The 19,327-nt window shown below is 35.8% G+C and overlaps 4 protein-coding genes across 7 annotated transcripts; 2 read left to right on the top strand and 2 right to left on the bottom strand.

The window, feature by feature from the left end:
- Positions 1 to 2,217: 2,217 nt before the first annotated feature.
- LOC121747132 lies at positions 2,218 to 4,212 on the top strand. The gene is made up of 3 exons (XM_042141126.1): positions 2,218 to 2,635; positions 3,734 to 3,757; positions 3,829 to 4,212. The coding sequence occupies exons 1-3, from the start codon at positions 2,449 to 2,451 to the stop codon at positions 4,122 to 4,124; spliced, it is 507 nt and encodes a 168-aa protein (XP_041997060.1). The 5' UTR covers positions 2,218 to 2,448; the 3' UTR covers positions 4,125 to 4,212.
- A 144-nt stretch (positions 4,213 to 4,356) lies between these two features.
- Positions 4,357 to 7,055, bottom strand: LOC121747131 (two-component response regulator ARR12-like). Its single transcript, XM_042141125.1, has 7 exons — positions 6,919 to 7,055; positions 6,401 to 6,553; positions 5,912 to 6,292; positions 5,773 to 5,849; positions 5,140 to 5,651; positions 4,707 to 5,037; positions 4,357 to 4,488 (listed from the first exon to the last, which is right to left on the bottom strand). Exons 1-7 carry the CDS (start codon positions 7,028 to 7,030, stop codon positions 4,483 to 4,485), a joined length of 1,572 nt encoding a protein of 523 aa, XP_041997059.1. The 5' UTR covers positions 7,031 to 7,055; the 3' UTR covers positions 4,357 to 4,482.
- A 264-nt stretch (positions 7,056 to 7,319) lies between these two features.
- Positions 7,320 to 8,971, bottom strand: LOC121749136 (class V chitinase CHIT5-like). Its single transcript, XM_042143735.1, has 3 exons — positions 8,346 to 8,971; positions 7,558 to 8,042; positions 7,320 to 7,459 (listed from the first exon to the last, which is right to left on the bottom strand). The coding sequence occupies exons 1-3, from the start codon at positions 8,969 to 8,971 to the stop codon at positions 7,431 to 7,433; spliced, it is 1,140 nt and encodes a 379-aa protein (XP_041999669.1). The 3' UTR covers positions 7,320 to 7,430.
- Positions 8,972 to 9,699: 728 nt separating this feature from the next.
- LOC121748283 (xylose isomerase-like) lies at positions 9,700 to 13,912 on the top strand. 4 transcript variants are annotated; one of them, XM_042142534.1, is made up of 21 exons: positions 9,700 to 9,848; positions 10,179 to 10,268; positions 10,346 to 10,450; positions 10,556 to 10,630; positions 10,723 to 10,852; positions 10,940 to 11,031; positions 11,167 to 11,217; positions 11,413 to 11,489; positions 11,578 to 11,632; positions 11,736 to 11,837; positions 11,979 to 12,030; positions 12,209 to 12,254; positions 12,329 to 12,384; positions 12,577 to 12,628; positions 12,737 to 12,816; positions 12,921 to 12,991; positions 13,074 to 13,114; positions 13,223 to 13,322; positions 13,408 to 13,479; positions 13,564 to 13,641; positions 13,727 to 13,912. In XM_042142534.1, the coding sequence occupies exons 2-21, from the start codon at positions 10,200 to 10,202 to the stop codon at positions 13,760 to 13,762; spliced, it is 1,440 nt and encodes a 479-aa protein (XP_041998468.1). In that variant the 5' UTR covers positions 9,700 to 9,848; positions 10,179 to 10,199; the 3' UTR covers positions 13,763 to 13,912. The 4 variants fall into 4 exon arrangements, with proteins under 4 accessions (XP_041998468.1, XP_041998467.1, XP_041998469.1 ...); XM_042142533.1 differs by having other exon boundaries at positions 9,807 to 9,960; XM_042142535.1 differs by having other exon boundaries at positions 9,831 to 9,967.
- The last annotated feature ends 5,415 nt before the right edge of the window (positions 13,913 to 19,327 follow it).

Below are 19,327 nucleotides of genomic sequence, written 5' to 3'. Positions count from 1 at the left end.
CCAGCACACAAGGAGCCACCACAGTGGACTCCCACTCAGCGGCCCATTAGGTGGGAGGAACTTACACTGGTAACCAGCACACAAGGAGCCACCACACTCCCACACTGCGGCTGCCAGCATTCGATCCTGTCTGCTTAGGGACAATCTACCACCCAGGAACCAACTGAGTTAAGCCCGTGCGGGCAATAATAGCTATACTACTACTACATATTGAATTTTTGCGTTACATTATTTTATTTCTTGTTATACTACGATTGAAGTTATTCCTTTTAATTTAATTCAATTTTTTGTTTATGTTTCATAGTAGTATTTCTTAATTATTTTGTAGTATTGACTTTCTCACTAAGTTTCAGTGATATACATATTTTATTTTGAAGTAAATTTTTGCTAACTTTTTAATTCATTTTGATGATTAAATTTAATGTGTTTTACCATTTCAAAAAGTAAAATATTCTAAAAATATTAAAAATAAAAGAAGTAAATTTATGTTACACATATTTTATATTGTTACAGTGCAATTTAAATTTTTTTAATATTAAAAACTATAAATTTAATTATCAAAATTAGCAAAAAAAATTTAATAGTCGTATTACTATAAAATATAGGACTCATATTTTATTAATTTTTTTATTATTTTTAAAATCTATGAGTCAAGACTCCTATTCTAAAATGGAAAATGCATAATTTTACAATAATATTTTATAATTCAGACAATCTGACCCATTAATTATGGAAAAATATGATTCAATACAAGTGAAGAGGGAAGGGGTAAGTAGAGCACGTGAAGCGTAAAATAATTGGGATCGAGTGGAATTAAAAAACATGAAATTTTAAAGAGTAAACTACAAAAATGGTCCTGGACTATGAGTTTTCTCGTCCATAGTCTCTGGACTTTAAAAATATCGTCAGACATCCTTGGACTAAGGGTTTATCTCGAAAATGGTTCTTTTTCACTGTTTTCAATCAAAAATACCCTTTTGGGGGTTTGAGTAATTTGGTCTTTTTACACTTTTAACATTTTAAATCTGATATTATTCCAGTTATGTACTGAATCTGATATTATTTCAAAATTATCATTCTTCTTCCCTTTTGTCATCCTTCACTTTGTTTCTTTATTTCAATATTAGATTTAATTTTACAAAATTAATTTTTAATTTTTAAATATCAATACATTTTTTAATTATAAAAATTATTAAATAATAAAAATTAATAGTCATAATCAATACTTGATAGTGTCTAATATTTAATCAATAAGGCATGACAAGGCCTTAGTTTTAATCAATATTTAATAGTTTTAATCATAAATAGATCATATAACACGATTTATTATGAAATAAATATGCATCTAATGTAAGACTAATATAATTTTCGTTTATTAATTTGAAAACAATCAAAATTTACTACAAAATTTCAACAAAAATACTCTTATATAAAATTTTTAGTAGGATCAATTTTTTATGCAACTTCATAATATTCAATCACAAGCAATTATAACAGCAGAACGAAGACTAAATAGAATAACTCTTATTTTTCCATCATGATTATTATTTTTCTGTACTTCTTCAATTCAGTTGAATATTATATTAAATCACAAAAATTAATAGTTTTAATCAATATTTATAGTGTCCATGAATTAATAGTTTTAATAAAAAAATTTATTGATATTTAAAAATCAAAATTTAATATTTAATTTTATAAAATTAAATCTAATATTGAAATAAAGAAACAAAGTGAAGGATGACAAAACGGGAAAAAATGATAATTTTGAAATAATATCAGATTTAGTACATAACTGAAATAATATCAGATTTAAAATGTTAAAAGTGTAAAAAGACTAAATTGCCCAAACCCCTCAAAAGGGTATTTTCGATCGAAAATAGTGAAAAATGACCGTTTTAGAGATAAACCCTTAATCAAGAGATATTTGACGACATTTTTAAAGTCCATGGATAAACCCATAATCCACGACCTTTTTGTAGTTCATTCCTCCGTCCCGGACTACTTGCACTTATTTCCTTTCTGAGCGTCCCAAGTTATTTGCACTCTTTCCATTTTTAGTAAAAATTATCACATACAGCCGCAATTGTTGACTTTGCTATACACCCATTCCTTAATCTCCGTGCCGAAAAGGAAATGTGCGAGTAGTCCGGGACGGAGGGAGTATTTTAAAAGGAAAAAAGCAACATTGAAAAGAGGACAGTCGCTGACATTCAGACATACATTGTTGGGCTGGCATCATTTCACATTTTCACTACAAAAAAAATGACAAAATAAAAGGAGATTGATTCATCGATTAACTCCGCATCAGACGGTAGCAACTATAATCAACTACCCGACTGCATCGCAAGTTCGCAATATTAAAGACAGAGTAAAGAGCAGTGACTCACCACTGGTAGTGCTGCTGGATGAGTGTTTGTGTCTGAGAGAGAGAGAGAGAGAGAGAGAGAGATGAGTGGAGGGAGAACAGTGAAATGGACTTTGGTGATTCTTGCTGTGGTGTTATCGCTCTGCGTTTGTGGGTCAGCTCTCTATTTTAAAGTGAAGAAGGGTTTCAACTCCAAGGGGATTTCAGCTTCTTGCGCTGAATGCATTTGCCATTGCTCCCCACCTCAATCGCTCTCACACATTTCTCCTGGTTCGCCATTCTTTCCTTCTGCTTTCTTTTGTTTTAAGCCTCTCCATTTCTGCTTTATTGCTTCTATTTTGATAAAATTGAAATCTTGATAATGTTTCTACTGTCTTTTACTCCCTATGAATTCAGCTCTGCGTGTTTCAGCATTATTTTGCCTCTTTGGTTTCTTGCCCTATTTCATCTTCAGCTCTGTTTACTCAAAGGTGTTTTTTTTATGAAATTGAATAAAGGTTAATTTGATTGCGACAACTGATACTATTGGGGAAAATATAAGCATATAATGCCAATGGAAAATTTTGAAGCACTGTATTTAGAACTTATTTTCTCTGTGTTATATTCTTTCGTAATGATAATTCGTTGTGTTTTAGTGATAATTTTAAGAGGAAAATCCCAGGTGCTATTCGTCTGATTAAGGTCTTGAGCAGGTTTTGTCACAGAGAAACAGTTGGAATTAGAAAAAGTTGTTTGAACTCTTCTGGTTTGTCTGCAATATTGGTATCACCTTCTCCTGTCCAAGTGTACACCAATTTTTAGTGGCATTTGTTTAGTTCTAATTGTGTACTCCCTCCGTCCCAAGATATTAGACTCATTTCTTTTGGCACAAGAATTTAGGAGGTGTTGTTTAGTGGCGCAAGTGGAGTTGGTAATAAAGTAGATCTTTACCATAAATAGAAGTGACTCAAGTATGTTGGGACATCCTAAAGTGGTATACGAGTCTAATATATTGGGACGGAGGGAGTATTTCTTATTGCCTGACTTCCCTTGAGCCTGTCTTCCCTTTCCCTTGTCATATCAACAAGAGGAAAGAGAGAAGAGCAACATGAGAATGACATACGTTAGTGAAGGAAGATGGAAGTGAACCGTTGAGTTAGGCCTTCTTTACCAACATGCTATTTCATCCGTTATTAACTAGTAGTAGAAGTTATTTGTTCTCTGTAGAAACTTTTGGGTACTTTAGATTTCTCTTCATTTTCATTATTTTAGATTATGTTTGCTTGACTCTTAAAATGGAGAGTCACAACAATTTGTAGCTTGGAAACTCAATTTTACTAACCATTTTTGAAATTTTATAACTTGTGCGTTTTTCTGTGATGTTTGCAGGCTTGGCTCACCTCATTGTTAAAGGTAAGAATATTCTCGTAGTGAACATTTTTTGTGAATTTAGTTAGCATGAAGAAATAATGGTGGTCTGGCAGATTGTGGAAAAGATGATCCTGATCTCAAGGAAGAGATGGAGAAGCAATATGTGGACTTATTATCCGAGGAGCTAAGATTGCATGATGCTGTAGGCAAACAACAATCGCAACACATGAACATCACTTTGAGGGAAGCAAGGAAGTCAGCTTCTGAATATCGCAAGGAAGCTGAGAAATGTGATGTCGCCACAGAAACCTGTGAGGGAGCCCGCGAGCGAGCTGCCCTGCTACTTACTCGAGAGAAGAAGATAACAGCCTTGTGGGAACGAAGAGCTAAACTTCTTGGTTGGGAATAACTGTAGCAATGATGCTCTGTAATGAATTGTTTAGGTACTGTACAATGTTTTAAAGTTTGCAGAAATCTCAAAATTTTGCTGCAGCTAAGATTTCAAGTGTCTAACTAACAAAATTTTGAAACTCTCATTCAAAAATTCTAAACTAAACAAAATCCAAGTTTCTCCATGCTCATTGTAACTTGGGAGTTGCAAGAAAGAAAAAAATCTAACAGTAATAGGATAAAGCTTTGCTAAAAGGGATCTATCAGAAAAATGATAATTTTGAATATAGATAAAGCCTTGAAGAGAGCTCCTACTGCGTGCCTGCCCCAAACGATTGATTAGCAAACGCAAGCTCATCATCTGGCACAGCTTCATCTTATTGCTACAAATCAAGAAACATGATATATATTAGTAACATATATGTATATATCCATAATCCTGCTCCTGAGCAGAAAAGAAAGAAACAAAAAAATGCAACATAAAAGTTGAATGGAGGCATCAAAGTTTTCTATGTTAGTATAGCTCAAACTAATGATAATCTATGATAGTGCAGAGGAAGTGTGATATAAAAAATTAAGATATAGTTGAATGATTGTCTACCGGCTTGAGCATAACATTCACCAGTTCATCCAGCGGATCATAACCTTGAGGAGTATATCCTGGCAGTAACTTTGGATGCTCGGAGAAGAGCAAGTCCTCGTTAGAACATGATGTGGATTCTGTTGCCAGATTTCCATTCTGCTGCACAAGAGCTGAAGCACCAACGCTTGATCCGCCACCAGTATACATATCCATCTTCCCGCTACCCTGACCTTGTTCTGCCCAACATTGGGCCATATTCTGCACATCGCCTGTCGACCCTACCTGGCACTGCCTTTCTCTAGAAACTTCAAAGCCAGAAGAAAGAACAATAGGGTTGTTCTGTAAGTCCCTGAAGAGTTATTATCATTGAAAACATTTAGAGGCAACTGACTGTGAAAAGGCGCAGTAAGAAACACCATTATTGAAGGATTCCAAGGTAAAGGAAACCGACTGATTAATAAACCCTCCACTACTCGCATTTCCATGCAGCATCTGCGGATTATTCATGGGAGCCATTACAGTTGAACTCCATTGCCCTTGTTGCGTTGCAACTGACATTCTCGAGTTGTTGATGCTATCGAAATTTGCATTTCCCTTGTTATGCTGCAACTGATCCAATTCCAGAGACAGCTGAACTCCATGAAATAAACTTGTATTTCGATTGGAAGTTGGAAGGACGTGACGCATTTCCCCAACTGAATCGATGGAGTTGCTCACGTTTTGAACTTGACTTGGATGGACTAGAGTGGAATGAGTAAAGTTATGAATATTCACATTAGCAGGACTGTTTACTCGACCAAGCATGCCACCCGTGCAAGGTGATAATGCAACATTTGTTGGTCTTGCTCCACTAAAATCTCCAACAAAACCATCCAATGAACCCATACTCATGACACCGGGATCATTATCCATGCTTGCTTGTTCGGTTGCAGGATTAATTTTTTTCAGGTAACCCCTATACTTCTGCAGGACAATAAGTAACAAAAGAGAAGATAATTTTCACTAAATGGTTAAATGTAATTTTCAAGAATACAAATACTTTCATAGGCAAAGGAAAACATATGTCGAGAAAGAAGATTATTACCTGGAGATGGCTCGCCACATTTTCCCGGGTAATGCCTTCAACGTTCATCAAGTTCAATATTCTTTTGGGAACGGCCCCTGAAATGAGAAACATAATCAAAGGAAATTAGACAAGGAGAAATTTGTGTAGAAGAACTCACTTTCAATTCCCAACTGACTAATTGATTGGAGAAACTTCATGTGAAGCTCCTTAGTCCAGGTAACCCGGCGTTTCTTGCGTGGCATGTTGTCTTCATCTTCATCATCATTACCATCGTACTCATCTTCATCATCCTTTTTCTTTCTATTACATTTTTCATTTTGGTCAGTATTTCCTGCCGATGAAGACCCATGACCTTCTCCAATTGCCTGATGAGCATTGGCTTGATTATTCTGGCTCTTAGGCTTGCACTTCATTCTCCTTACTACATGCTGCCAAATGTTACTCAGCTCTTCAATCCGAATAGGTTTCACCAAATAGTCACAAGCACCATTGTTAACCCCTTTAAGTACGAGCTCGGGATCACCATCTGCAGACAACACTGCAACGACATAGCATCAGAACAAGTTACAAGCTGAACAAACGACCATGTACACAGAATATGCTTGAAATAGCAAATAAACACAAATTTAGGTTGAGGTGCACTTACTGATAACCGGTATATCCAATTTAAGACCAACAAGTTCCAAAAACTTAAAGCCATCCATGTCGGGCATGTAGACATCACTAATCACCAAGTCGAATCTGTCATTGTTTTCACTGATCATCTCCCACGCAACCCTTGCCTGGCTCGCTGTAGTGACTGTGGAAAACAATAATATATCATTCATGAAAACAGTGGATTCAGCAGTTAGTACTTTAAACCAAAAGAATCAAAATCCCGGATTCATTAAGGGGCCGTTTGGTTGCTATGTTTACTCTCAACTCGTCAAAATTTAATTGTATCTCGTGATTAACCATCTTATCACTACCTATGACTAATTTTATCTTAGACAAATCTTATTTGCCTAAGAACAAAGAATTCATCAAATGTGATTTTTCAACATGCTTTCATAACTGAAAACGTGAATTCGACAACAGTTCCTAACCAACGCAAACAGCTTAAACCAAATATCTATAGGCAATCAAGTAACAACTCAAAGTTCAAACTTTTCAAGAAAAACAAACCATTATAGCCGCATTTTCTGAGTAAAGTTTCCAATAACTTCAAGCAAGTTGGGTCATCATCAACAGCAAGAACACGCATCCCCGCCGGGAAATTCTCATCAATAACAGTCATTTTTGCACAACTCAGCAATTTCAAATCAGAGTCTGAAAATCAAATCTTCAACACAAAAAGTTAGTTGCTTTAAAACTCCCGCCAAAATCCCTTATGAAAAAGAGCTTCTGTTAATATCCTGTGAAGCATTGACTGAGACGACAGGAAGATATCACAGACAGAAACAAAAATTACACAGCGTGTGCCAGCAGAGTAAAGAATTGGTTTGTCTCTCTTTCCTGCCTCCTCTGTGTCTCTCAACTAAGTGAATTGGTTTATTTATTGTATTTATGTAATCGCGATAAAAAAGGACCATCAATTTTTCATACTACAATTCATAACTCTATATTACATGAAGAAGAAATAATGAAAGTGTACAACTCGAAAATACCGATACACACATGTAAAACAAAAAAACCCTTCAATTTCCACTGTCCCATGTCATGGAGGCTGCAATACAGAAGACAGTTTATGATATTATTCCAAACATGATTTTAATTTAAAATCTGATAAACCATATAGAAAACTTAAAAGGTTGAATATTTTACCTGTCTTAGCAAGAGTCCAGTTGCTGTCATCACCAAGTGCCCAAAAGAAATAGCCTCCAAGCCCCTGAGCCTTAGCAAACTTGACCTTAGCCGCTATCGAAGTAGCATCATCGTATCCAACCCAATTCGTTCCAGCATACGAATACGTAGACACAGTTGCGTTATCGAAAACCACCGTCGCATTATTCCCAGCGTTGAACTCCACAACAGCCGAATAAACCAGCACCCCGCCGCCCTGGCCCGCTCCGACGGCCGGCGCCCCGATCCCGTGCTGATTCGGATCCTTGAGCATCCACGTCCGCCCATATGCCGGCATCCCCATCACTATCTGCTTCGATCCCACCCCGCTCCTCTTCCACGCCGCCACGCCGTAGCTAGTGCTCACGTTGCTTTTACTATCATACAGCAGCGCGTGCGCCGCCGTCGCATTCGGCTCCCATCCGCCGTGGTAGTCGAAGCACATTGGACTTAAAATGTCCACATACCTTATATACGTATTAATTTGGGATTAATATATACTTATTAAAGAAATTAGTAGAATACAGAAAGCTGGTGATTTTGAGAGAGGAGAGAATTAGAGATATCGGTTTCTCCTGTTAACCGGCGTGAGTTTTAAGAAATTTTTCGACTTTTTGTAAATGAAAGTGTTAGAAAAAAGTTACTGGAACGTAAGATTCATTGCCAAAAATAATAAAAATGAAATGAGACTTCTAATGGGGCACTCGCGGAGTAATATTCTAGATTTGTGGAGAAAATTAAATGAAATGAAAAAAATCTGTGTGTCATACCTCCTGATGGTGTCCCCGGGATACGTGCGTGGCCCAGGGTACGACAGGACAGGGGAGTAGTAAACGGCCGCTGAGAGCAGCAGCCTCGGCTGGGCCGTGGCAAGGGACTCTTGGTTTAGAACGGATCGCCATTCTTTGAGGAGGAGTGCGAGGTTCGACATGTCTCGGGCGTTGATGGGGAATTCCCAGTCTAGGTCGAGGCCGTCGAAGCCGTGGTGGCGTGCGGTGGTGATGGAGGATTGGATGAAGGCGGAGCGGGAGGCGGAGGAGCTGGCCATGGCGGAGAAGGTGGCGGGGTCGGCCCCTGCTCCGCCTATGGAGAGTATGGCCATGGATTTAGGAGTGGAGGCGTGGAAGGTGGAGGTGAAGGCGTCCATCGATTGATCGTCGTTGGGATTGAGTAAAATTTGGAATGTGTTTGGGTCGATTAGGACGAAGGCGTAGAATAGGTGTGTGAAGTATTCGGTAGGTATGGACGAGGGCGGGAGAGACTCTGCCTGCCACGACGGCCAGTATGCGGCTTTTACACCGCCACGGTGAGGTGGTGGAGAGGGTGAAGCTGCAATATGAAGAGAAGATGCATAGAGAGTGATGATGAAAAGTGAGAGAATTTTATGATAACCCATATTTTAGTTTGTGTTGTTGCAGGAAGTAACTATCCTTGTATATATAGACAGGTAGATAGATTTAGCAGTGTAAACGGAACGTTGAATCTTAGCATGATGTATGTTTAAGGTTTTTTGATGCCTATGAGGACATTCACAAGAACACAAAGCTGTGTGTTTGTTGTGTGCGTCTTACAATGAATAGATTCTTGTTTGAGGCAATGTTAATCTGGTGTTTTGATTTGGTGGTTTAATTTGTTGTTTGACAACAATATTCAGCTAAACAAAGGGTCAAAATCTCTTCAGTATTGTGGTTGAATATTGAAGATCAGTCAATAATACTCAAATAATGGCCGATTTGCAGTCCAACATTAATTTTAATTCGGAGCAAATATCATGAGACTGTCATATGTCAGCAAAAGACTCTGATATGTATTAATTCCAAGAAATACTTTGGAGAAAGAGTAGATAATAGATTGGTTTTTCACTCTTGTGAGAAACAGTAAAGAAGAGAATAATAAAATATAGTACTACTAATTTTTCATTTTAAATTTTAATAAAATATACATATATTTTTAGTATGTAGTATATAGAACGATATTCTAATAAACCAAATCAAATCAAATCAAATCAATAATAATATATGCAGATTATCCTAACGAAAATCAAGCGGATAAGGCAATGATTAGATAATTAGTCATGATTCAAATCAATCTGAATATGCACGCATGTACAAGGAAACACTTGAATAAAGCCTGTCAATTACTAATACACCCCTGGAATCATTCTCCAAATGCAACAAAATCAGTCTTAAGTTAGGGGCAAAGCTAACCCATTGAATCCACTCATCCTAGTATAAAATCGCTCTCCTACCCAAGCTCAACAACCCAGATTATCCGTAAGTATTTCCTCAAATTTCTGTGTTATCGGTAATCCAGGTCAAAGAGCTCGAGTGTCTTCTCTTTCTGTCTCCGTGCATGTGTGTGTTTTGGGATCTGCAAAAGTTTTGAGTAAGCTGTAGGTTTTGATTAGAAGCTGAAAAGAGTGTTGAGTTGAGTCAAAGGGATTTCGAAAGATTTGGGGGCTTTTACAATTTCATCTTAACAATCAAGAACTAATCTTTTTGTTGTGATGATCGGTCAATAAATTAATTGCATGTTTTATTGTTTTCAATTTTTTCTAATTCCGATTTTGTTGAATAGCTTACTAATTTCTAATTCTGGTGCAGTATTATTCTGTTTTATGAGAAATGAAAATGAAGAGCACCAAGTTCTTGCTGTTGCTATTGTCCCTAATTGTGGTGGTCTCTTATACAGCGGTAAAGTTTCTGTCTTTTTTCAGTTTGTAACAATTTTCCAATACGATTAGTTACGAAATGAATGAACGTGAGTGCAGACGGCTGCGCCGCCGCCGACTTGCCCTGCTGATGTTTCAAGTGATTGTGGTTCTGGTGAATGGGAAGGGGACTTCTTCCCAGGCATCACAAAAATTAAGTATGAGGTGAAATTTGTGATAAGTTTTTTCTTTTCCCAATAATAGTTACTGGAATTTGTTAAGTGGTCATGTGATGAATATGGTGATCATGGTTATCCTTTGCTAATGTAGGGTCCTACTAGTAAGAATCCTCTCGCCTACAAATGGTATAATGCCGAAGAGGAAATTCTTGGCAAAAAGATGAAGGTGAGAGTTACATTGTGGTTATGCTAAATGCTTTTCAGCAATCTTGTTTGTAGAGGATTTGTTTTGGAACCTAAAATTTTAATTTGACCTAGGATTGGTTGAGGTTCAGCATTGCATTTTGGCATACATTTCGTGGGACAGGTGGTGATCCATTTGGTGCACCCACAAAGATGTGGCCTTGGGAAGATGGAACTAATTCTTTGGCAATGGCAAAGAGAAGAAGTATGGTTTAAGCTGCAAATATTTAGTTCTTATTTTGATTTAAAATGTATTTATTTTATCTGATGTTTTTGGAATTTGATTATTCAGTGAGGGCGAACTTTGAGTTCCTTGATAAGCTTGGACTTGATAGATGGTGCTTCCATGACAGGGATATCGCCCCAGAGGGTAAAACGATTGAGGTTAGTTGTTGGTACATAAATTCAGTTAATCTGATAGACTGATATCCTTCTCCCTTTGAAGACAATAAAATAGAGTAGAAAATCATAGCTATTTCAAATTGTTGAGTTTGCTTATATTTGTTTGTGATTTTGTAGGAATCTAATGCTAACTTGGATGAAGTGGTTGCTCTTGCCAAAGAACTTCAGGTAGCACGTTACTGCCCTTTAAAAGATAATAACAAAGCAATAGCGTGGCAATCTCATTTTTTTATAGTCATGCATGTGAAATTGAGATCATCACAATTTTCTCTCTAAACAATTTGAAGCTTTTTTATTGATCACAAACTTTGTTAAGTGTGCTCATAGATACTTTCTTCCAACATTGCTCTCTGTAAACACTAGGGAACAAGGATTCGTCCTTTGTGGGGTACAGCTCAGTTGTTCTTCCATCCAAGATACATGCATGGAGCTGCAACTAGGTACACGACTATATATGTTTGTTCTATTTGATGACTCATTACTGAATGTTCACCGCCTGCATAATATTCTGACCTTTTTGTTATGCAGTCCTGAACTAGGAGTATATGCATACTCGGCAGCACAGGTTAAAAAGGCAATCGAGGTTGGTGGTTGAATCACCTGGTCACAACCCATTAATACAAAATATAGAGTTATGCACATCCCTTATTTTGCATTATGTTTGACATTCCATTTTGTACCTATAGGTTACACATTATCTAGGTGGAGAAAATTACGTCTTCTGGGGTGGTCGTGAAGGCTATCAATCTCTTTTGAACACAGATATGGAAAGAGAGCTCAATCACATGGTGCGATTATTATGCTATGTTATCTTTTCATGCCTATATCTGAATCATTTCACGTAGATTTCTATTTGTGTGCCTTGTATGTTTGCTTCTAGTAATTTTTTTGCTAAGGTTATGAATCACACGATTGTCATTTTATTGCAGGCACGTTTTTTTGAAGCAGCTGTTGCCTACAAGAAGAAAATTGGATTCAATGGTATTTTTATATATGTTACTTTGTGTAGAGACTGACATTTATTTCTGAGTTGCAACACTAATATGAATGGTTGATGGTAGCTCCAACTCGATCTCATTCTTAATTCGTGCTTTACCAGAAAAATCGAACCATTAACTGCAACACTAATCTGATTGCTGTCGTTGACAATCGTTTTCAGGAACGCTGCTCATTGAGCCTAAACCCCAGGAGCCTACAAAACACCAGTATGTTTCTGTCAACGGGTACATACTATGCTTAAAAATATTCAGCTAACATGACATATCTCAAAACTTGCCAGGTATGATTGGGATGCTGCAACATCAGCTAATTTCCTCCGAAAATATGGATTGATAGGTAAAAGTTGTGTCCTTTATGCATAGTTCTATCTTCACAGTTTTACGGAAATAATAACGGGTTTATTTAACAAGATTGACATTAGAAAGCAAAGTTGTTAGTCGAGTGGAGTTTGATGAATTGATTGTGGCATTGTTCTGATTCAGCAAAACATGTCATTTGCATTTATTACTTTCCTTCAATTCTATGCAGGTGAATTTAAGCTGAACATTGAGTGCAACCATGCAACTCTCTCAGGTCACAGGTATGCTGTGTTCTGTTTCAGAACTCGTATTTTGATGACATAAATTGTTTTCCCACCAGTCAGACATGAGTGAAGTTAGTATTCCTGACACCCACTTGTACACTGCAGCTGCCATCATGAGATTGAGACTGCTCGAATCAATGGCATATTGGGTAATATTGATGCAAACTCCGGTGACCCCCAAGTCGGTATGTTTATTAGACTTTTCTGCTCAGTCTACCACACCGATGTTAATGCATTGTGTTTTATTTCAGCAGTTAATAATATGAGTGAGTGAGGCCGTGTTGTGCAGGTTGGGATACCGACCAGTTTATGATGGATGTTGGAGAAGCAACACTAGTTATGCTCTCCGTTATTAAAAATGTATGTGTATTAAGTAGTTTTTCATGCACAATGAAACAAGTATTAGAAGTATATAAATCTAATAAACAATTTTGCATCACAGGGAGGGTTGGCACCTGGTGGGTTTAATTTTGATGCAAAATTGTAAGTTTGCTTTTCTTTGCTTACATTTGGTTGCATATTGAAAACCGAATAGTATATTTTTAAAAAAAGAAAACTATATTGATCTGTTTTATGTTGATGTATTTATAGGCGGAGAGAGAGCACAGATGTTGAGGATATCTTCATAGCTCATATCGCGGGTATGGATACCATTGCACGTGGGCTTCGAAATGCTGCCAAGCTAATTGAGGTAGTGATTTCTTCATTCTGCATAGCTTCTTTCTCCTAGCCTTCCATCTTATGTCAAAAATTGCGCTGTCCGTGTACTCATGCAGGGTGGTTTGTTAGAGGAACTAGTTCGCAAGAGGTATGAAAGTTTCGACACAGAATTGGGAGCCCAGATCGAGGCAAGTTTCACCGTCCGGACCTCCTTTTTCGTCTATTTTTCGTATTGTTCCATCCTATGGTTGATGATTAAATAATGCAAACAGGCTGGAAAGGCTGATTTTGATTTACTTGAGAAGAAGACTATAGAATGGGGAGAGCCCAAAGTTGGTTCTGCTAAGCAGGTAACTGCAATTGTATATTGATTCCATTTGTGGAATGCATTTTGTTGAAGTTTCTAAAAAATATGTGTGGGAATGGTGGTTGCAGGAGTTGGCGGAGATGATATTCCAGTCTGCAATATAGAGTCGACCATTTCTTAGTGTTCCTTTTTTTTTTCTCGTCTACTTTGGATATAAAGCTTCTTCTATTTTGAGCAACGGACTAAACTTTAATAAACTTGAGACGCACGACTCCCTCTATCTCTTTCATTTGTGATATAATTTCGATTTCTAAGGAGTTTGGTGTTATTTGAAGTTCAGATATTTAATCTTATATTCGTTTAGATTTGATGAACTAAATGGTAAATTCGCTTTAATGAACTCAAGTACATTAGTATGATTTTAGAAACATACACGACATAAGAGCGAAGATGACATAAGAGCATGGGAAATTATGTATATTCATATATTCAACGTAATAGTACAGAATTTGAATATAAATAGTGCAAAATCTTTGAACGTTTATTTCACGTAATTAACCATTAACAGAATATGACCTTCCCTTTCTATCAAAGTGACTATTTAATTAATTAGGACGTTTCCTTTATACCAAGTAATATATCAAAAATCAAATTAAATAATTGATCAAATTCATGACAATCATAGCCATATATATTCTTGACTAAATTAATGCTAATAAAGACATTATATATAAATAAATATTCCAATTTTCCTAATACACTAATAGGAAACATATATATTGGTCAACAATTAATGACTAATTAGGAAATGTCTTATTCAAATTAATATATTCAATTGATAGCTAATTAAATAGGGAAAATTGTGTTACAAAGCTATGTATTAGATTAAAAATCCAATCCTATTTAGAATTCTACTTATCATAGTATGTTATACATGTGAGCATAAAACTTACACATTACACTATCTTTTGAGTTAGAAATTAATTTCAGCAATCTCTGAGTATTTTCTATTGTTAACCCTAAAATATTTTTACATCTCTCTTTCTATTTTAAATGCCTTTTTGACATGGTTACTTGGGACAAAGTTAATTAATTACACATTCTATCGAATGTGTAGAGTCAGAAAGAGCATATGGCACACAAATAGAAGGAAAATGAGACATTTCAAGTAACACACTCATGTTACAAACAATTTGATTATACAAAATTAATGTTATATGACGCCTGCTTGATGAAAGAGGGAAATTCTTGAACTAAGCAAAATAGTACAGGTAATTATTTCAAGCTACTAAATTCGTGTATACTAATAAAATACACGGACAATATAATTTTGCCAAATAATCGCTACTATATACCAAATGACAAAAGTACTAATCATGAGAATATTGATAAGATGTTTTTTACAAAAATTCAAGAACTGTTTAGTATATGCATCGATTAATTGTTTTATAGTTTTTAGTAAAATAGAAATAATATAAACATGTAGGGGTGTGCATTCAGGTTTCGGTTCAGTTTTTCGCCCAAACCGAACCGAACTCGAAAAACCGAATTTAGGCTAAAATCAAAACCAAACCGAAACCGAAAACTGAAAAAATTGAAACCCGAAAAACCGATCTTAAAAAACCGAATTAAACCGAAAAACCGAAATTATATAAAAAACCGAAAAACCGAATATTCTAAACCGAAAATCTGGGAAAAAAACAGAAGAGAAAGTTTCAACAATTACAAACCATAACATTGATAATATCCATAATCCATAATCCATCAAGGCATCAACCAACAAATACAAATATGCAATCCACATTCCACAATTAAAAAAATCAACCAAAATGTCTTCAATTGAAGCTGTGGAGAGGCGTCAGCGTGGTGCGTGAGACAAACCTTCTGAGTTGGGTCGGAGCTGGAGGGGCGACAGGCGACGGCTTGGAGGGGGGTCAGGCCGGAGCTAGCCGATGGAGGGGTGACAGGCGACGGACGACGGCTTGAAGTTGGTGGTGGATTGGTGGAGGGATTTAGGGTTAGAGAGAGAGAGGAGAGCGGCGGATCTGAAATTGATTCACAAACTTGATGTTTCAACTTTCAATTCAGGGCTTAATTTTGATTATAATTAAATAATAACATATAAAATAGGGATCTATTCAGATTAATGTGTATAAAACGGTTAAAAATGGAAACTAATTACATCCCTTGATTACGTGTGATCTAATGGTTAATGTAAGATGTACTTGGAATTAATTAAAATAATTAAAAATTTGAAAAGAGTATTGATGGTAGAGCCAAAAAATGTCAGTTATGCTTAGCCCATGATTCACGTCTCCCATGATTTGGTGGTTATATTTCATTGATTTATTTTCCTTTCTTAATCTTAAATATAATAGTTGATTAACTTAATTATTTTTGAAGCATCTTTATATCAACTAATACATCAAGTCCTTATGATGACTATGTTTAAAAGTGACGATGTACATTATTATACCGTTTTCGTACATTATCTTATATAATTTCTGTTTGTATCATTTGGATTTGGATTAGTTTGATATCTTGCATCACGTTGAATCCATATCCTTTGGGTTTAGCATTCCATCGGGCTAGGTTGTAGTACCGACCGATTAATGAAAGCTTCACCAAGGCAGGGAGATAATTCCTTTCCTCTAGGTTTAGCAATTCATTTGGCTAGGCCATATTACCAATAATTTTCTATAATTTCTGTTTGTATCCTTTGGGTTTTTGATTTCACACGGATCATGATGTACGAATATGGCTTCGTAATGTACGCACGACTTAGTTTAATGTACAAAATGTTTAGTTTAATGTCTTGCAGCACGTTGCATCCGTACCCTTTGGGTTTAGCAATCCATCGGGCTAGGTTGTAGTACCGGCTGACTAACGAAAACTTCACCAAGAGCAGGGAGATAACTCTTTTCCCTTAAGGTTTAACAATCCATTTGGCTAGGGCATATTACCAACACTTTCCTATAATTTCGTATTACCGACACTTTCCTATAATTTCTGTTTTTATCCTTTAATTTTGTTTCATACATAACTTGATGTACGAATATGGTATTGTAATGTACAAAAGACTTAGTTTAATGTACGAAAGAATGAGTTTAATGTCGATGCTAATGTATGAATCTCAGACATTAATGTAATTAAATTACTGAATAATGTACGTACATATATAGCTACATCATGTCGCATTGATTGATATTTTGAAGTCATGTACAATTATGCACGTATAATGTATCATCAGTTGGGAAAGGTTGCATGTCCTCCTCAAAGTCCTCATCACCAAGATTTTTTGGGCGCTTTGTACCTATTCAAAAATATTGACATTGAGGATATTAGACTACAAGCAATATCAAACCAAAGTACGAGGAGATTACACTTTAAGAAACATCAAACAAAAGTACATTAAATAATAATGTAGATAATCAACTGTACGTAATGTACAGAACATGTTCACCAATGTAACTCAAACTACCATAACACATATTAATGTAGCAGATATCAATGACTAATCTAATGTTTTCCATCAATGTACTTCTGAAAACTATCCACATAATAATGTACAAGTTCAGAGTAAATAATATACATCCGCGATTGTATAATGTAACAGTCTATATCAAAATAATGAACAACGAGGTTTTGTTAGTAAGTCGGTACTATACCCTAGCCCCATGGATTGCTAAACCCTCTAGGCGATGGATTTAACTTCCGCAACACATTAAACCCATTATAATCTATATTAATATGAATATGACATATACATTAAACAATCATAATCATACATTAAATTCAAAGATGTACATTAAATAACCATAATCGTACATTACAGAATTAATGTACCAATTTGTGTGAATAATGTACACGATTGACAACCACAAACAACAAGAACACTTGATTTAATATGAAACACAGTCGCAGTTTGTAATGTAGATTTATCATCAAAACATTAAATCTTTTATTTAAAAAATGAACAAATTCCCAATTAACAAAAATCGACAACATCAGACAACATCAGATGCTGCACTGTGGTACTTGGAAAATGAAGGGTATACATGGGGTAGAAATCGTGACAAGTGAAACGGGAAACATGAATAATGTAGTATCCAAACTATCTTGAGGTTGCATCCATATATAAATGTATAAATATGTGCATACCCAAGCAATGAACATGCTATATATGCATTACATAATTCATTGCTTTGGTTAACAGTTCAGCTTTGTTGCTGCACTTGATTAAACCTACAATTTTTTTACTGATCCCTGAAAAGTAAATTTCTGGAGTCGACTTCTACTATAATGTTGTGAAATACTGAATGCCAGTTTACATAGCATTTGACAGCAAAAGACTGTATAAAATTGCAAAATTGGAATGGCCTAGGATTCAGATGTGATTCCTACATTAAATATTGATTGTAATTTATATAATTAAATATCCATATACGAATAGAGTTAGATCTGTTAGTAAAGATGAGTACTGCAGATAAAAAAATTCACTAAACCCAAAATCAAAATTTAGCAGCATGATAAAAGCAGGCAAACGTATGGCAGCAAATTCATGAATTAACCAAACTCGTCTTTAATGTTGGGCACTATACGAAATGGCAGAAAATAAGAACTAATATCATAGGCATTGCTGTGAATTGGAAAGCAAAAATAGACAAAGAAAACAGAGATAATCCATAATTTCAAACTTGTTATCTTAATAAAAAAAACACTTTTGTCTCGGGAGATAGGTTTCAGTCAAAAAAACTAAAACCCATTAACACAAAGCATCCAAAAAAATTCCTAAGCAGCATCTCAAAACCCAAGCTTGGTACGGCGCCAATGCCTGCGCTTCGCGTTGTACCTACAAAAAACAAGATCACTCTGAATTTCCCCAAAAAATAATTTATTCTAAAAGTAACTGAAAACTAGCAAAAGCAAAATACCTGATGGTGTTGTCCGTGCGCATACGGATCCAGTAAGGAATTGGCCTATTTTGCCTCTGCTTCTTCGCCAGCTTCTTCTTAATCATGAACGTCTTGTGCGACGGCTGCTCACAATTTCGTTCGGTTATTTACACTTCACAGAAAATAGATCAACAAACTATCTGCTCTATACAAAACACATATGGACGAACGAGAGAGAGAGAGAGAGAGAGAGTGATCACCATTTTCGCCTGACGATGTTCAGCAATGGACTGGTTGAGATGGAATAAAACCCTAGATTTGAAATAGGGGTTTTCATCTAAATATGTAAAAGCACACTATTGCTATGGGCTGAGTACTTCTAGCCCACTTAGTTACAAAATGGATATTAAAATGACTGAAACTATATTTGTTGTATAACACTATAGGGAGTAATATACTATTGGATACTTGCATCTAAAATTGTTCACATTTTTTTGAAACAAATTTTTTTCATTAATCACCTAAAAAATCCGAAGTAACAATATCCATGAGCTATATATGTTGTCCAAATTATAAATATGGAAATGGATCCGAATACCTATTATTCAAAGCTAATTATTTTATGTTAAGAATTGAAAAGGACACTTTAGTAAATAGCAAAAGTAGTGTAAAAAAATAGAGATGAAAATGGTGGGATGTCTTTGGTTGGTGCGTTGACACAAGTTTAACCAAAAAAAGAAAGAGAAAGATTGGAAGGAGCGGCATCATAGAAGGCATATATAAAGAGAAGATGTGAGAAGCAAAGAGGGAAGTAGCGCTAGAGTCTCCCTCTCA

This window comes from Salvia splendens, chromosome 9 (assembly GCF_004379255.2).
Source record: "Salvia splendens isolate huo1 chromosome 9, SspV2, whole genome shotgun sequence".
Taxonomy (NCBI): Eukaryota; Viridiplantae; Streptophyta; class Magnoliopsida; order Lamiales; family Lamiaceae; genus Salvia; species Salvia splendens.
Note: the sequence above shows the minus strand (reverse complement) of the source record. Positions and strands in the feature narration are given on the sequence as shown.

Bases quoted from the DNA above. Each gene is read 5' to 3' on its own strand.
- LOC121747132 (XM_042141126.1), top strand. From the start codon at position 2,449: ATGAGTGGAGGGAGAACAGTGAAATGGACTTTGGTGATTCTTGCTGTG. The intron at 2,636-3,733 runs GTTCGCCATTCT...TGATGTTTGCAG, and splicing joins GCTCTCACACATTTCTCCTG to GCTTGGCTCACCTCATTGTT. The intron at 3,758-3,828 runs GTAAGAATATTC...GTGGTCTGGCAG, and splicing joins GGCTCACCTCATTGTTAAAG to ATTGTGGAAAAGATGATCCT.
- LOC121747131 (XM_042141125.1), bottom strand. From the start codon at position 7,030: ATGACTGTTATTGATGAGAATTTCCCGGCGGGGATGCGTGTTCTTGCT. The intron at 5,850-5,911 runs GTGAGTTCTTCT...TTCTCATTTCAG, and splicing joins TAGTCAGTTGGGAATTGAAA to GGGCCGTTCCCAAAAGAATA. The intron at 5,038-5,139 runs GTCGGTTTCCTT...ATAACTCTTCAG, and splicing joins AGTGGAGGGTTTATTAATCA to GGACTTACAGAACAACCCTA.
- LOC121749136 (XM_042143735.1), bottom strand. From the start codon at position 8,971: ATGGGTTATCATAAAATTCTCTCACTTTTCATCATCACTCTCTATGCA. The intron at 8,043-8,345 runs GTATGACACACA...TACGTATATAAG, and splicing joins CCCGGGGACACCATCAGGAG to GTATGTGGACATTTTAAGTC. The intron at 7,460-7,557 runs GTAAAATATTCA...TCTGTATTGCAG, and splicing joins CTGGACTCTTGCTAAGACAG to CCTCCATGACATGGGACAGT.
- LOC121748283 (XM_042142534.1), top strand. From the start codon at position 10,200: ATGAAAATGAAGAGCACCAAGTTCTTGCTGTTGCTATTGTCCCTAATT. The intron at 10,451-10,555 runs GTGAAATTTGTG...TTGCTAATGTAG, and splicing joins TCACAAAAATTAAGTATGAG to GGTCCTACTAGTAAGAATCC. The intron at 11,218-11,412 runs GTAGCACGTTAC...TGTAAACACTAG, and splicing joins CTCTTGCCAAAGAACTTCAG to GGAACAAGGATTCGTCCTTT.